At 40.6% G+C, this 16395-nt stretch overlaps 1 protein-coding gene across 2 annotated transcripts in view; it reads left to right on the top strand.

The window, feature by feature from the left end:
- Positions 1-16395, top strand: part of Nek9 (NIMA related kinase 9) — a 36912-nt gene that overhangs the window by 6912 nt on the left and 13605 nt on the right. For both annotated transcript variants that reach the window (XM_051196351.1, XM_051196352.1), the window contains exons 6-14: positions 1672-1803; positions 3631-3741; positions 5935-5999; positions 9429-9479; positions 10253-10445; positions 12574-12718; positions 13638-13838; positions 13948-13994; positions 15033-15188. In XM_051196351.1, the coding sequence (XP_051052308.1) occupies positions 1672-1803; positions 3631-3741; positions 5935-5999; positions 9429-9479; positions 10253-10445; positions 12574-12718; positions 13638-13838; positions 13948-13994; positions 15033-15188 (1101 nt within the window). The remainder of the gene's footprint in view (positions 1-1671; positions 1804-3630; positions 3742-5934; positions 6000-9428; positions 9480-10252; positions 10446-12573; positions 12719-13637; positions 13839-13947; positions 13995-15032; positions 15189-16395) is intronic.

The raw sequence follows: 16395 nt of genomic DNA, 5'->3' as shown, positions 1-16395 counted from the left end.
TACATTTCGTTTATTTTTTGTGAGTACACATGCATATATGCCTATTTGCATATATGCATATTGAGGGAGTCACTTCACTCCTTTATCATGTGGATCCTGAGAATCAAACTCAGATGTCAGGCTTAGCAGCAAGTGTCATTTGCAGCTGAGCCATGCTATCTAATTTAGAAAAGATCATTAATTAAAAGGTAGGCCTAAGCTGGCCTTTAGGACAGTGATCTTAGCTTTTTAGCTTTAAAACTCAAGTATTGCTCTTCTGGTTTTACAGTGCTCTGTCTCTAAAAGGACTTGAAAATATAAGTTAATAGAATTAGGGGGTTGGAGAGATGGCTCAGTGGTTAAGAACACTGCCTACTCTTCCAGAGGACCTGAGTTCAATTCCCAGCACCCACATGGTGGCTCACAACCATCCATAATGAGATCTGGTGCCCTCTTCTGGCCTGCATGCAGGTAGAACGCTGTCTACATAATGAATAAATAGTCTTTTTTTTTTTTTTTTTTTTTTTTTTTTTTTTTTCTTTTTTCTTTTTTTAAGTTAATAGAATTAACTTTGTCCTGATGTTTTCTGATAATGTCAAGACATGCCTGGAAACAATTTAGATATCCAGGGTAGATAGTCTCTGTTTCAGGGATGTCTGTATAGTAGTGGCCATATGAATTTGGGTTTTTTTTTTTTTTTTTTTTTTTTGAGGCAGGATTTCTCTGTGTAGCTCTGTCTATCCTGGAACTTGCTCTGAAAACAAGACTGGCTTCAAACTCACAGAGATCCACCTGCCTCTGTCTCCTCTCCCCAGTTCTGGGATTAAAGGCATGAATCACTACCACCTGGCTAAATTGAACTTCTAAAGAAGCTATTCTTTCCTTATATATTTTTTTCTCATCAACCTCAATCTGATAAAATCAAAATTTGGCTCTTATTTTTAGCTAGTTAAATGTAATAAAGAAATGATACAAAAATGTATAAATGCCATGTAAGCCTTTTGAAAATTTTGATTTGCTAATTAAAAATGTCTGTGATCCTGGAAGTAGTTTAGTTAATATACACATTTGTATTTTCAGACCTTTGTGTTCTTTTTTTGAGGTAGTGACTCCTGTGTAGCCCAGGTAAGCCTTGATCTAGAGATTCTTCTGCCTCAGGAATAGGGTTACAGGTGTGTGCCACTGTGCCCAACTTCAGATCTCAGATGGGTGTTTCCACGTCAGATGTTCCAGTCAAGAAAAATCCCTCACAGGTGTGCCCTACTGCTCGGGTTTTAGTTGATTCCAGATGTGGTCAACTTGTCAAGCACAGTAGCTGTCACAATGACTTACCTGTTTGAAGTTTAGAGTAGACCTTGAATGTGTAAAGCCAGTGTGAGGCATGAACCACTGAGCTGTAGTCTTCCAAGTTATCCATAGTGCTTTACCAAAGTTTGCCCTTTGGTAAGTGGCTTAGGAGAGCTGCTGTGAATACTGTTTCTCCTGATGTGCTGGGCCCCTTCTCTCCCCTCTGAACCCAGTCCCCAGCACTGCTGTTTCTCCTCGAGTTGACGTCATCTCATGAAAACCTGTTTGCCATCTGCTAATGGATGCTTTGTGATTGTTATTACTAATTCCTGTGACTCTTAAGTTAACTCTCGAAATGTTTATTTAGTTACCTGAGAAATTAATTCTGCTGTTTTTGTTGTTTAGCTTGTGGGCACTCCATATTACATGTCTCCAGAGCTCTGTCAAGGAGTAAAGTACAATTTCAAGTCTGATATCTGGGCAGTTGGCTGTGTCATTTTTGAACTACTTACTCTAAAAAGAACATTTGATGCTACAGTAAGTTGGTGTATTGTCCCCATAATGTCTTTGTAATGTAATACATGTTCAAGTGATCCAACTTCATTTATCCCTGAATTTCTGATTTACTGAACAGAAATCACCTGTAGGAAAACAAACAAACAAAAACTTGTAGTTAGATTCTGGATTATAGTATGTTATTAAAATGCCACACACCGGGTTTATCTCCAACTTGAATTCCTCCATGAAAAAACTGTAAGCAAGCAGTTGGAGCATTGAACTTGAATTTTTTGACTATAATTTTAATACAGTCTCTAGAGTCACCTTTGTGATGCTACAGTTTAGAAAAACGATTTCATTTCTTATACTTTACATCAGTTTTGTTTTATTTTCAAGCTAAGGCATATTATGTATAATGCCTATCAAAGTATTTTGAAATATCACACGCTCTCTAAATAAAGATGGCCTTTGTTTCTGTGGACAGCAAATCTTTTCTTTAAAGCCCAACATAAACCAAACAAAACCTGTTTCTCAAACTTTAATACACTTTGGGAATCACCTGGACATCTGGTTACAATGTAGATTCTGTTGACCAGGTAGGGTGGGATTGGCTGAGTTCTCTGTTTCTAACAAGCTCCCAGAGGTCACTGTTGGCTCTCCTCCATAGACCACACTCTGGAGTAGCTGAAGCTGAAGGGGATTCTAATCGGCCACTTTGCTACAACCCGGTGTGAGAATATAGACAAATCGTTTCTGTGATCCTGTAAAATAGAAATGATGTGTATCTTCTGATACCACATATGGAAAGAGGCAAATGTGAATTAATGCAGACTCACTGGTCTATTATGAGATCTGTTTTTTATCCCAAGTGGTATACCTCTAATTCTCCCAAATAGCAGAGTAGAAGAGAAATAACTTATGGAATACACAGACTTTGGATGTTCTGAACCCTTGATTTTTACTATCTGTGACTTTGGACAAGTTATTTTATATTTCTGAGCTCCACTTTTTTGTGTACAAATTAATGATGCTAGAAACTTACATTACATTTATAAAGATAAAAATAGAAGTATGTAATATGCCTGTCTGGTTTGTGGTAGTTCCTCAGGTGGTGTTAGCTATTGTTTCATCTTAAGATAATTTGTAAATATTTTACTGGAGGCAAATTAGTTAGCAAGGGAATTACCGGAAGCCAAGAAGCATACTTAATCATGCTTCTTTTTTGTGTGTGGGAGCAAAGCCTCAAGTAGAGCACACTGGCCTCTCTCACTATCTACCCAGGGATGACCTTGAACTCCTGATCCTCTTGTCTCTGCCTCCCTATGCTCCTACACCTGGTTATGTTTCCCTTTTTCTTGAGATTCAGCTGAAGGGTGAGATTGTATTGTATTCCAAGGAACGTACATACTATTAGCTAGTTTTGACCTCTGTGCTAGAGTTTGTTTCATCCCATCTGATAGCAGAAACAGATCTTACCTTTCTGATGCATACTGATAGTTCTAAGATGGAATTGGCTAATACAGAACTGTTGCCACTTCCCTGCATAGTCTCAGATTCCTCTGGACATCTCCTTAATAGAGATAATGCTGTCTTTTTGTTTTCCTTTTTAAAGTTTTTAATTGTTTTATTCATATTGGTATTTTGCCTTTGTGCATGGCTTTGCACCACATAAATGTCTGGTGTCTGCAGAGGTCAGAAAAGAGTGTTGGATCCTCAGGAATAGGAGTAACACATGGTTGTGAGCCACTGTGTGGGTGCTGGGGATTGAACCTGAGTTCTTTGGAAGAGTATCAGTCCTCTTAACTGCTGAGCCCCAATGATGCCTTCTATATAACAAAGAACAAAGCAGTTATCCTTTTCTTCTAGAACCCACTCAACCTGTGTGTGAAGATTGTGCAGGGAATCCGGGCCATGGAAGTTGACTCTAGTCAGTATTCTTTGGAACTGATCCAGTTGGTCCATGCGTGCCTTGACCAGGTAGGCTTGGTGTATTCATTTATTTCATGTAGCACACAAAACCACATCTCTCTCCTCAGACTTGTTACAGGATAACCATTGGTAATCCGTGGTATCTGTATGCTTTAGCAGACAAAGCCTTGCTTTATTCTATTTTTAAAGAATATTTTGTAAATGATTTTTTTATTTTATGTGCATTGGTGTTTTGCCTGCATGTTTGTCTGTGTGAGGATGTCTGATCCCCTGTATCTGAAGTTACAGACGTTGTGGGCTATCATATGGGTGCTGGGAATTGAACCATAGTCCTCTGGAAGAACAGCTAATACTCTTAATGGATGATTGGTCTCTCCAGCCCTTACTTTTTTCTATTTTGGACAATATGTAATTTTAACATCTAAATTGTGTTCCATTTTTTATGATCAAGTTTTATCTTTTTTTTTTTTTTTTTTTAAAACAAGGTTTGTGACTACATAGCTCAGACTGGCCTTGAGCTTACTATGTATGATCCTTCAGTCTCAGCCTCCTGAGTGCTGAAACTGTAAATATACATCATCACACCTTGTAGGAAAATTAGTTTGGTTTTTTAAAACTACAGTCATGCTGAGTGGTGGTGGCACATGCCTTTAATCCCAGCACTGGGGAGGCAGAGACAGGAGGATTTCTGTGGGTTCAAGGTCAGCCTGCTCTACAGAGAAAATTTCAGAACAACCCTGTCTTGGGAAAAAACAACCTATAGACAGGTATAATTTTAAATTCTTAGCATAAAGAATACATATAGTTATATTAAAGCTCCTTTATTGTGTATTGAGTTCTAGTGTTACTGATGGCATGGCCAGAAAGCCACTAGCGTCAGAATCACCCAGTTTCATAAGGAGAAAGAAGATTCCTTTACCTCAGACCAAACTTCAGTATCTGAGTAAAGCCCAGAAATCTGTCTTGACAAGTGACCAATGTGATGCAGTGCTTTTGTGTTAGGCTTTGAGAGTTGCTGTCTTAACTGAGCACATTATACAAACCCTTACTCTGTGCAGTGTTTGTCATAGCAAGACAATCAATAAGCATTAAACATGGGAATGTGACATAAGAAAAAAATAATTTTTAGAAGCAAAGTCTGATTATGTAGCCTTGACTGGCCAGGAACTTGCTATATAGACCAGGCTGACCTTGAATCACAAATATTTACCTGCCTCTACATCCTAATTGCTGGCAAGAAATTATAATTTTTATTATAATTTTGTTATTGTTTTAAATATTTACATATTCATATGTTTTATGTATGTGAGTGCTCTGCCTTTATGCACACCAAAAGAGGGAATCAGATCCGTTACAAATGGTTTAAGCCACTGTGTCATTCCTGGTAATTGAACTCAGAACTTCTGGAAGAGCAGTCAAATGCTCTTAACTGCTGAGCCATTTTTTTGAGAACTTCATACATGTGTGCTTCATCACCCCTCCTTCCCTCCCCATCTAACTCCTTCCATGTCCCTCCTCCAAAATTTTTTATTTCTTCTTTAATTATTGTTACATGTATATACACATGTAAATATATTCATGTGTGTCTGTGTGTGTGTATAACCTATGGAGTCCAGGTTCTAGAAGAAAAAAGATGACTGTATTGTTCCTGGTTATATAAAGATAGCATTATTGGGGCTTAAGAGATGGCTCAGCAGTTCTGAGTACTGCATGCTCTTCCAGAGGACCAAGGTTCAGACCCCAGAACCCACACAGTAGCTCACAACTATGTGTTACTCCTGTTCCAGAGGATCCAACATTCTTTCTTGTATGTACACATGTCTAGGGCTGACCACTTGGGTTTGGACAACCTATGTGAGAGCTCATTTGTGGAGGAGACTGATTCTTCCTTATTCAATGGCCATTGACTACCTGTAGCTCTTCATCTAGGGCTGATACCATGTGGAATTTCCCATCCTTACTGATATATTAACTGGTGGTGTCATTATGCTGGTCTTATTCAGCAACCATATTATTGATAGTTCGTGGATGCATTTCCCTGTTGTATCTAGGGGACAGGATATATCAGCAGGCATTCTGAGCCTCTCATTTGTGGAAATTATAATTTTTAAAATAAAAGTATGTGTGCTTATGGTCTTCAGCTAATTTATCTACAGCCTTCTGAGCAAAAATAAAATTCTTCACTAGATCTCATATTGTCCATTCACTTTAAAAGAAAATTACTGTTTTTTTACTGTTTAGGATCCTGAGCAGAGACCGACTGCAGATGAACTTCTGGATCTCCCCCTTCTCAGGAAACGCAGGAGGTAATCTACAAAGAAATCACTTCATGCAGAGATGGTTGACAGTTCACAAGGAAGGGTACTGTTCCTCCCCCAACACCCTGCCCTCATTGCTTAAGGGTGCTTCCTTGCTTTTACAAACTCTTTATCCTATTGTGGAGTTGTCCTGATAGGACCCAAGAGCTCTCTGTTCCTCCCTATCTTTTTATTCTACAGTTGAGGCTTTAGCTTCCTAAGATTTGCATTTAAGGACTTGGAGTGGGGAATTTTTGTTTGGAGATAGGGTCTTGTTCTGTAATCCAGGCTGACATCAAAGGTGTTATCCTCCTGCCTCAGCTTCCCAAGCACTGAGATTATAAGCATCCATCAGCCCATTTTTAGTTTTTGGTTTTTTTTTTTTTTTTTTTTAAACAACCTCCATACCATTTCATAGCCTACTAATTTGTATTACCATTAGCAGTGAGTAAGTAAGTTTCTGTCTCTCCACATTCTTGCTAATATTTGTTACTTTTTAGCCTTTTTTGAGGAAGGTCTTCTAATGGGGGCAAGAAGATTTCTTCTGGCATTGATTTGCTCTCTTGTTATGTGTGTAATGGTGATATTGAATATTTCTTATACACATGCAATTTCCTTTTTATGTTTGAGAGGTCTCTAATTCATGTTACTACTTAAAATATGAGTTATCCCAGCACTCGGAAGGCAGAAGTAGGATCTCCGTGAGTTCAAGGCCAGCCAAGTCTACAGAGTGAGTTCCAGTGTAACAGTCAGGGCTGTTACACAGAGAAATCCTGTTTCAAAAAAACAAACAAAAAGATAAGGTTAGGGTTTTTTTCTTTTAATTGAATAGTTCAAGTTCTTCATGTATTTGAGAAATTAGCAAGTGAAGTTTGCCAATATTTTCTCCTACTCTGTAGGAGACTTCGTTGTTTGCTTTGCTGTACAGAAACTTTTTAACTTGATGTGTCCTGTGTTTTAATTTTTGCTCTTACTGCCTTTGCTTTGTCTAGTCCATGTTCTGAAACTCCTTTCCTGTATTTTCTTCTAATCCTTCTATAGTTTAGGGCACATTGAAATTTTGATTCCATAATTGACATTTCTTGGCTTCTAATTGTTTTATTATTTTTTAAGATTTATCTATTTTATTTTTCGTGTGTGTTCTGTTTGCATATATGTATGCACCACATGCATACCAGATGCCCAGATCAGAAGAGGGCAACAGATAGCCTGTGCCTGAAACTATAGTCAGTTGTGAGCTGCTCTACAGATAGATGAACCAGAGCTCTGGCTCCTGTGAGAGCAGTAAGTGCTCTTAACCACTGAGCCATCTCTCTATCCCTTTGTTTTCTTCTGGCATCTGTACTGGCCTGCCCTTGGGATTCTGACAGGATACGTCCTCAGCTGCAGCCACTAAGAGCACCACCTGTGCATATTCACTGTGTTTTCTTTTAAAAGGGTCCTGCCCACCTCCCATTTTTCTCTCTTCTCTTCTGCTGCTCCTGTCCCCAGAGGTGTGTCTCCCCTTTTCTCTCCCCCCTTTTCCCATTCACTTCCCCCCAATAAAAACCCCTCCACCCAAGTTCTGCCGCATGGCATCTTTCTCTCCTGTGCTGATTTTTAAAATTACAACAGTGTCTTTTATTTGTTCTCGGACAGTCTGATACATGTATGCAATATATCTTGATCGTATCCACCTCCAACCCAAGTTCATCCCCAGAAGCTCCCAGCACCCCCTCCCACCTTCATGTCTTCTCACTTTGTTTTTACAAAACCCATTGAATCTTAACTAACCCTGCCTGTGGGATGGTAACTGATCCTGTTGATTTGATCTGCTCAGGTAACCATACCCTCAGTGACTTCATGTCATGTCCAGAAGACAGCATGGCATAGCACTCTGCCCCATCCTGCAGCTCCTGCATCCTCTCCACCTCCTCTTCCCCAGTGTTTGCTAAGCCTTGTTGTTTTATAAATAGTGTTCAATATCTAGAATTATGTTAGACCCAGATACAGCCTATGAACTTCTATATATGTTCTGTGCATATTCAGGCACTATTATCATTTGGGATTCATTAAGCATATTTGACATTTTTATCTAGTTTATTTCTCAACAATAAAATATGGCTTTAATCTCTTAACTGAACTTTTTCAATTAATTTTTAATTAAGTTTTTTATTTTGTTCTTTGTACTTTGTAAAATATAAGGTGCCACATTCTAGGTAGAGAATAATAAGCATGAAAAGCATAAATACAGAAAGTTATGTAAAATACTCTGGAAACACAAATTTTATTTGGCTAGATTAGTGGTTCTAAACCTGGCCATGTTCTCTGAAGAGCTTTCAAAAGTTATTGATGCCTGAGTGATATTAAAGTATTTCATAGATTTGTACAGAATGGTGAGCCTGGCTAGAATACGGGTTGTGAGGAAAGGAAGAGGGGTTGGGATTCTTAAAGGCCAAGCTTAGTTCACACGAGAGTGCACAGGCTGGAGAGATGTCATAGGGGTTAAGCACTTGGTTTTTGCAGAGGATCTGAGTTCAATTCCAGCATTCCCTTCAGGCAGCCCTCAGCCACTTATAACTCCACCTCCAAGTAATATGACTCCTCTGGCCTCTGCTAGCACCTGCACTTATATGCAAATACCACTTCCCAACACACACAAGTAAAATAAAGTAAATCTTAAAAGGAAAAGAGAATATACAAGAATTGGATGTTCTAATTAGAAGACAGTTTATATGATGAGTACCCAAAGAAGTTATACAGCAGAACGTGTATCCATTGTTAGGTTAATTTAGGACATAAGGGCTGATTTGAATTCTCCTAAGCCAGGCTGGCCTGGAGGCACTACTGTGTCTGAGTCAGATGGGAAGTGAAGCCGCCGAGAACCAAGGTAGTGAGATTGGATTGGCCAGGAAGAGTAGCAGAAAGGGTACAGTCGTTGAGTATAATGGTATACAACAATGAAAGGCAGGGGATTGCAAGTTCAAGGCCAGTTTGAACTATATAGGAAGACCCGAGAGAAAATATTAAAAAGTGCCATGTAAGTAGACTCTGTAGAAATGGCATGGTAAAGAAAGGGAGATAAGAGTCAGAATTGACTAGAGTTGATTAGGAGAGAAGGAAGGAGGATTGTCAGTTACAAAACTATGGAACTCAGAAAGAAAAGCTGGCTTGGCAGAAAGATGGCTTGTGCCCAGGATAGAAGATGTTGTGTCTGTGAGTCAGTGGGCAGACCAGATGGAGAGGCTCTCAAGGCTCCCTATTCCAGCCTGGACCGTTTCTCAACCAATACAATGTCAGGCCTGTGCGACTCAGTTTGTTGAGTTGCCTTCCTAAAAATATTGTCATGTTGTAGATGCATGCATATGGTTATAAGATTTAATTCATGAAATGTGTTAAAGGGACATGGTTGCCATATACCTGGCATTTCACTGATGTAACTTATTCTTCTTTTGGTAGAGAGATGGAAGAAAAAGTCACTCTGCTTAATGCGCCTACAAGAAGACCAAGGTAATGCTCAGGAGGCTCTGTGGAAATATTATGTATGCATCCTCGGGTCCTGATATGGGAAGCTTACTTGAGCCTACTATGGCATCATTTGATCCCCACAGCCTGTGATGTCAATTTAGGAGCCAACATCGGCTTAAGTGTCAGACAAGCATTACTTTTCTTTCTTTTTTCTTTTTTTAAGATTTATTTGTATAGATGTGAGTGTGTGTGTGTGTGTGTGTGTGTGTGTGTGTGTGTGTGTATGGAATATGTGCATGCAGGTGCCTTCAAAGGCTAGAACAGGGCATTGGATCCCCTGGAGCTGGATTTTCAGGCAGTTGTGAACCACCTGATAAGGTTGCTGGGAACTGTCCTCTGAAAGAGCACTGCACACTCTTAACCGCTGAGCCATCTCCCCAGCCTCCAGACAGTCTTTTCTGAAGAGAAAAAGAGAGCCCTAATTTTCCCTCACAATAAAGTGGGTGTTATTCCCATGATGAATTTTGAAAAGTGGAAAAGTAGAGCTGTTCGGGACTGGCTGAAACCTGCTCTGGCTGAGCTATGATGAGGCCTGTTATGAGAAAGGGTTGAAAGAACATACTTTCTTGTGCCAAAATTGGCAGTTTTTCTGAGGGAATAGACTTTCTTTTTTGAAAGAAGCATGCAACCCACCCTGCTTTTATTATGAGGCTCACCAGGGATCAAACCCAGGGCTTCCTGCTCCCTAGTCAAGCCCTGTCTTCTTTGAAACTATTGTTATGTTATGTGTTAAATATGTTTGGGGATTGCTGCAGGTCAAGCACCGTGACTGAAGCACCTATTGCTGTGGTGACATCACGAACCAGTGAAGTCTATGTTTGGGGGGGTGGGAAATCCACACCCCAGAAATTGGACGTCATCAAGAGTGGCTGTAGTGCCCGACAGGTGTGCGCAGGGAACACCCACTTTGCTGTGGTCACCGTGGAGAAGGAACTGTACACTTGGGTGGTAAGTAGAGTGTGCTGCAAGCATCACCGCTTCTGGGCCCAAGCTGTGTGGGCGTCTGTTAGCTGTCCCTGTGCTGCAGGAACGAGGCAGGTTATTGGACACGAGCTCCCATGGGAGCAGTTTTTGTAGCTCACTCACGTGGCTCCATTCCTAGGGCAGAGTGGTCCCTGTGGATGAGAGAGGGAAAGGAAAATGAGAGAACCTTGGGTTTGGGCTCAGAAGCCTGGACAACCAGATGATTTCAGATATGTCAGGCACTTGTGTCCTGTCAGCAGGGTTAGAACAGCTAGTACCTGTGAACGTGGTAAACAAATGGAACACGTGCCAAAACCCCCAGACCCTCGTCTCTGAATGAACACGGCTTAGAAGTTTCCTTTGTTGTCCTCTAAATTCAGCCCTGTCGTTTGTTGTTGTTTATTGTCGTATTTTATTTTTGAGACAGGGTCTTAACCCTGTAGCCAAGGCTGATCTAGAATTTGCAGTTTCCCAAGTGCTGGGGTTACAGGTGTGCACCACGAATGCGCTTCCTGCCTTTTCCAGCTCTCCCAGTCTTCTCACTAACCTACAGGACAGCTTCTGTCTTGACCAAATGACCTGTAAACTGCTAAAATAAAATAACCCCTTTTGTCCTGACCTAGGCTGACCTCTCGGCAACACCTAGCATATGACCTCTCCCGCCTCGAGGGTCTGTTGTCAACCGGCTTCCACAGTAGCACACGCGCTTGGCTTTCTGTTTCGCTGCTGCGCCTTCTGCACGTGCATTTTAGGCACTTGCTCCTACCTAGCCCTGCCCTGCTCCTGCTCCCTATCTGAGGGAGCTCTTCTGTTTTTCAGTGGCTTCAGCTTTCTTCATAGGCGCAAAGACTGTACTGGCTTATCCAGTGATTTATCTCCCTTGTGTGAGAGTGGAGCACGAGTAATTGTAAAATCTTAAAAGAATGAGAGGTTTGGCCTCTGTAGCAGAGGGGTGTTATTTCCCAAAACCTTATCCCTTAGAGAATTAGCCTCACACAGCAGTATGAAATGGAATGAAAGTGATGCCTTACAACTGTTTATTAAAGGGTTTATAATTGAGTCAGTGCATGGAAAGAATTGCTGTCTCTGTGTTAACTGTTGCAAAGCTATAAAGACAGTTCTTATTACCGCATAGCACCTTCCTTGATGGAACCAAATTCTCTCTGATTTTTGTTTTTGTTTTAGTACAGCTACAGTCTTTTTTAACTGTTTTGTTTTAAGGAAGCTGCCCAAAATTTATAAACTTCTAGTGCAGGTGCTTTTTAAGAGGTTATACTCATTTAGAAAATGTTCTGGTTAGTTTTTGACAACTTGATGTAAACTAGTCACCTGGATAAAGGGAACCTCAGTTGAGGAGTTGCCTCCATCAGATTGGCATTTTGTGAGGCATTTCCTTGATTGATGATTGCTTGGGGAGGACCCAGGTCACTGTGGGTGTTGCTACTCTGGGCAGGTAGTCCTGGGTAAGCAAACTAAGCAAACCGCCAGGAGCAAACCAGTAAACAGTGGTAGCTTCTTCAGTTCCTGACTTGAGCTCCTGTCCTTGCTTCCCTTGATGACAGATTGTAAACTGTAAGCCCTTTCCTCCCAAGTTGCTTTAAATCATGGTATTTATCACAGTAGCAGAAAACAAATTAGAACAGAAAGCAACCAAAATATACGCTATATTGAACTTTTTCATCATCACCCATAGTTAAACATCTTACACGAAAATAAAGGCAATTTGGAATTTGCCCTGATGGGTATGAATACGGATGTGTTTTAAAAACTTATTTACCTGTAGGTAGGGGTTTATATTAACCAATAAATGCTTTATCCTAGCAGGGCACAGCAGTGAACACCTTTAATCTCAGCACTCATGAGGCAGAGGCAGGCAGATTGCCCAGCCTGGTCTATACAGAGAGTTAGTTTGAGGATAGCCAGTGCTATATAGTGAGACCCTGTCTCAAAAAGAAAAAAAAAAAAAGGTCTTTTGAAAGCTTAATCCCCTTACCCACTTTTGTCTTTAAATTTCCAGCTATTTTTTTCTTCTCTTTTTCTTCAGAAGAAGGGATACTAAAGATTAGCTTTTAGTGTGACAAGTTAAAACTTCACGAGACCTCTTTTTTAACAGAACATGCAAGGGGGCACTAAACTTCATGGTCAGCTAGGACATGGAGACAAAGCTTCCTATCGACAGCCAAAGCATGTGGAAAAGTTGCAGGGAAAAGCTATCCACCAAGTGTCATGTGGTGATGATTTCACTGTTTGTGTGACAGGTAAGCCACTAACAAAACACTTGAGTACATTTAATCTTGAGTACATTTAATATGGGACATTGTACTAATGTTATGCAATTTTAGTTCAGATTTTATAGCAAAAGTCTACCCATTATAATGAGTATATAGTAAATGTACTCATTAATAACAACATTCCCAAACTTGGGGAGAATAGCTCGGTGGTAGAGCACTTGTATAACATAGGCAAGGCCGTAAATTCAGTTCCCAAAATTAAGACAAACAAAAGAAACTTCCCAATATGCTATGATGTAGAGTGATGAGCAAGAAAAAGAAAGGAGGATAATGGAGAAGATAAGAGATAGAAAGCTACTATGTGTCCTACTTTAGGTTTTGTACGACACAAAATCAGGATCAAAAGTTATATATAGTTTTGATTTTATCATTATTTTATAAGTCTTTGATATTTTTTTAATTTTACCTGTATATGTATATCTTAGTATAGGTTTGTGCACATCAGTGTAATTCTTATTGTGGAGGCCAAAAGAGGGCCTCAGATCCCCCACCCCCTGAAACTGGTGTATAGTTGTGAGCTGCCTGGTACGTTTGCTAGATATCAATCTAGGGCCATTTGGAAGAGCAGTACATATTCTTAACTGCTAAGCTATCTCTCTGGTCCCATCCTTGGTATTTCTTTCTGTCTACAAAACAGGGAAGACTCCAGAAAATCTGAAGATCATTTAGATCTAGATAATCCTAGATTCATTACAATAATAATACTATACGTGGTTCCCTATCTACAAACAACTCTGCTTGTTTGTATAGTCTACCTTCCTGACTACTGATGTGATCATATCTCATGTGAGACCATTGGCTAAGGTAGCCCTTATTCCAGCTCTGCCGAGCTTTCTGATTGGACACAATAATTCCTTTCTGTGATGGGTTTTCTTTCCTTTTGCAGATGAGGGTCAGCTCTATGCCTTTGGGTCAGATTATTATGGCTGCATGGGGGTGGACAAGGTTTCTGGCCCTGAAGTGCTAGAACCCATGCAGCTGAACTTCTTCCTCAGCAATCCAGTGGAGCAGGTCTCCTGTGGGGATAACCATGTGGTGGTTCTGACTCGAAGCAAGGAAGTCTATTCTTGGGGCTGTGGTGAATATGGTAGGTGAAGCCTGTTCCTTCTGCTCCTTCCAGGTGCTCACCATGATTTCAGTCTTTTCCGGGGGAAGAACACCCGTGGTGTAATGTGTCATTCTTGTGTGTGTTTCAGGACGCCTGGGTTTGGATTCAGAAGAGGATTACTATACACCACAGAGGGTAAACTGAGAAACAGCTTTTCCTACAGCCCATCTAAAACACAGATTCCAAAAGGACATCTTTCTCCTGACTTCTCATACCACAGTGTTTATTTCTGAAGTCTTTCCCGGCTAGGAGACTGACAATCTAGGGCTCCTGATTTAGCACTATGTGGTCTTGTCATCTGACTAAATCACAGAAAATTGAGAGAGTGGATACAGCTATTATGGACACTGCAGTCACATCTTACTCAGAGATGAAGTTAAAATCAGCACATAAAACAGAAAGTGTCACAGACAGCTCAATCTCCTTAAGATGGTGTGAAGTGACATGTTATCTCTTACCCCAGCCTTCCATTATTAGAGTTGAACACCAGATGACACTCTTTGCTTAGAGGCTGTGCAGTAGGAGATATCATATCTGATTACTGTCAGGACTGGTGGAGCTGGCACTGTAAGAGGCTCCCAGGACCTGAGTCAGCTGAGGGACACGCACAGTCACAGCTCTTACGTGCCTTAGGGCCCAGGCTTACCTGACACTGCAAGGTTAACCACCACTAACTACACTACCATTTATGGTGGCCAGTTTTTATTTGTATCTTAAGGATTAAATGGCGCGTATAGAGACTGTCTTTACATTAACAGCCATTCCTCTTGTGAAAAGAAACAGGCTCAAGGTTTAACACATATCCATGGCCCCATCTGACACCCTTCATTCTCTAACCCTGTCTTACAAGCTGGAGACGGATATGGAAGTCCTAGCTGCTACCTCTGTACAATGTCTAGACTGCTGTGTTTATTCTAAAGCTATCCAGGAGCCCTCCGTGTCAGAAGGCAAAGCCACCTAGAGATTGGAGCTACCCCTCTCCCAGCGTCTGCATAGTCTCCCCTCTACAAAAGCCTTCGCCTAGAAGTAGGGCCCATTCCTAAAACAGACTGACAGGGAGCATGTATTCATTCCAACCACAGCCTTTTCCTCTGTGTTGTAAATCTTGAGCTCCATGTTAGGAAGGGTGTTCTAGTTTTTTTTTTTTTTTTTTTTTTTTTTTTTCCTTTGCAGGTGGATGTTCCAAAGGCCTTAATCATTGTTGCAGTTCAGTGTGGCTGTGATGGGACCTTTCTGCTCACCCAGTCAGGCAAAGTGTTGGCTTGTGGACTCAATGAGTTCAACAAACTGGGGCTGAATCAGTGCATGTCTGGAATCATCAACCATGAAGTGAGTGGCCCTTGAGATTTTAACCACATCGACAGAATTCTGGGTTGGGATTTCTTTGTTACTATAGGTTAGTGACTATGGAATTTGACTTAAGAATAAAGTGATCTCACAGATACTATGTTTAGCAAAAGAAGCCAGCCACAAAAGTGTTCCCGGTATGATTATGTTATGTGAATGAAGTTCAGGGACAGGCTAAAAGAGCATTGTTTTGTTTTGTTTATTTGTGACAGCGTTTCTCTAACAGCCCTAGCTGTCCTGGACTTACTCTATAGATCAGGCTGGTCCTGAACTCACAGATCTACCTGCCTCTGCCTCCTGAGTGCCGGGATTAAAGGTGTGTGCCACTACTGCCTGGTAGGGACAAAAGTATTGTGCCTTGGAAAAGAATTTCTGTGTCTCTGTAGATTTCTGACTTACTGCTTCCAAAACACTCACCCCACATAAACTTATGGGTGATTACCATTCTACACCTTCAAATTGTATTAGTATCATGAGTTTTTGTCATTTCTAAAGATCAAGGCTGTTCCCTGTCCCTCACCTTCAAATGCAAAAGTAAATAAATAAATAGAAAAATCAAGTAAATTTACCATTCCCTAACTTGATGAAAAGGTGGATTGATGTGTATGTAGTCTAAAGTCCAATCTCGGGAGAGCACAAACTCAAGAGTAAAGGCTGGAGAGTGGTGAGCATTCCATTTTGTTGTTTGTTAAAATGCAGGTTTGTTGTGAACTTTGTTTCCATGGGTTTTTGGTTTTTGGCTTTGTTATTGGTGGTGGTTTTTCTCTGTATAGTCCTAGCTGTCCTGGAACTCACTCTGTAGATTCACCTGTCTCTGCCTCCATGGTGCTAGGATTGAAGGTATGTGCCACCACTGCCCTGCTGTATGGTGTGTGTGTGTGTGTGTGTGTAGTCAGAGGAATATGTGTAGTAAAATTTTATGAAACAGTACCTTGTAGGTAAAATTAGATCATAATAACTGATTTCTTTGTAAGCTGAAAAAAAATTTTGCCCTGCCCTTGTTAGCTAGGCAGAGTATGCAAGCAACACAGATTCAATTTTTCTGTCCTTAGATCATTATCTTCTGAGATGAAGAGTTCTTTTATGGCATGCTTTAAGTCAGAATGTAGATTTTGTAACCAGAAATCTCTGCTTCCTACACCAAGTTCTCTGATTCTGTGTTGAACTTGTTTCTTGTGTCCTGCTGAAG

The sequence above is a fragment of the Phodopus roborovskii genome, unplaced genomic scaffold, assembly GCF_943737965.1.
Source record: "Phodopus roborovskii unplaced genomic scaffold, PHOROB, whole genome shotgun sequence".
Lineage (NCBI taxonomy): Eukaryota > Metazoa > Chordata > Mammalia > Rodentia > Cricetidae > Phodopus > Phodopus roborovskii.
This window is presented reverse-complemented; position numbering and strand designations above follow the sequence as displayed.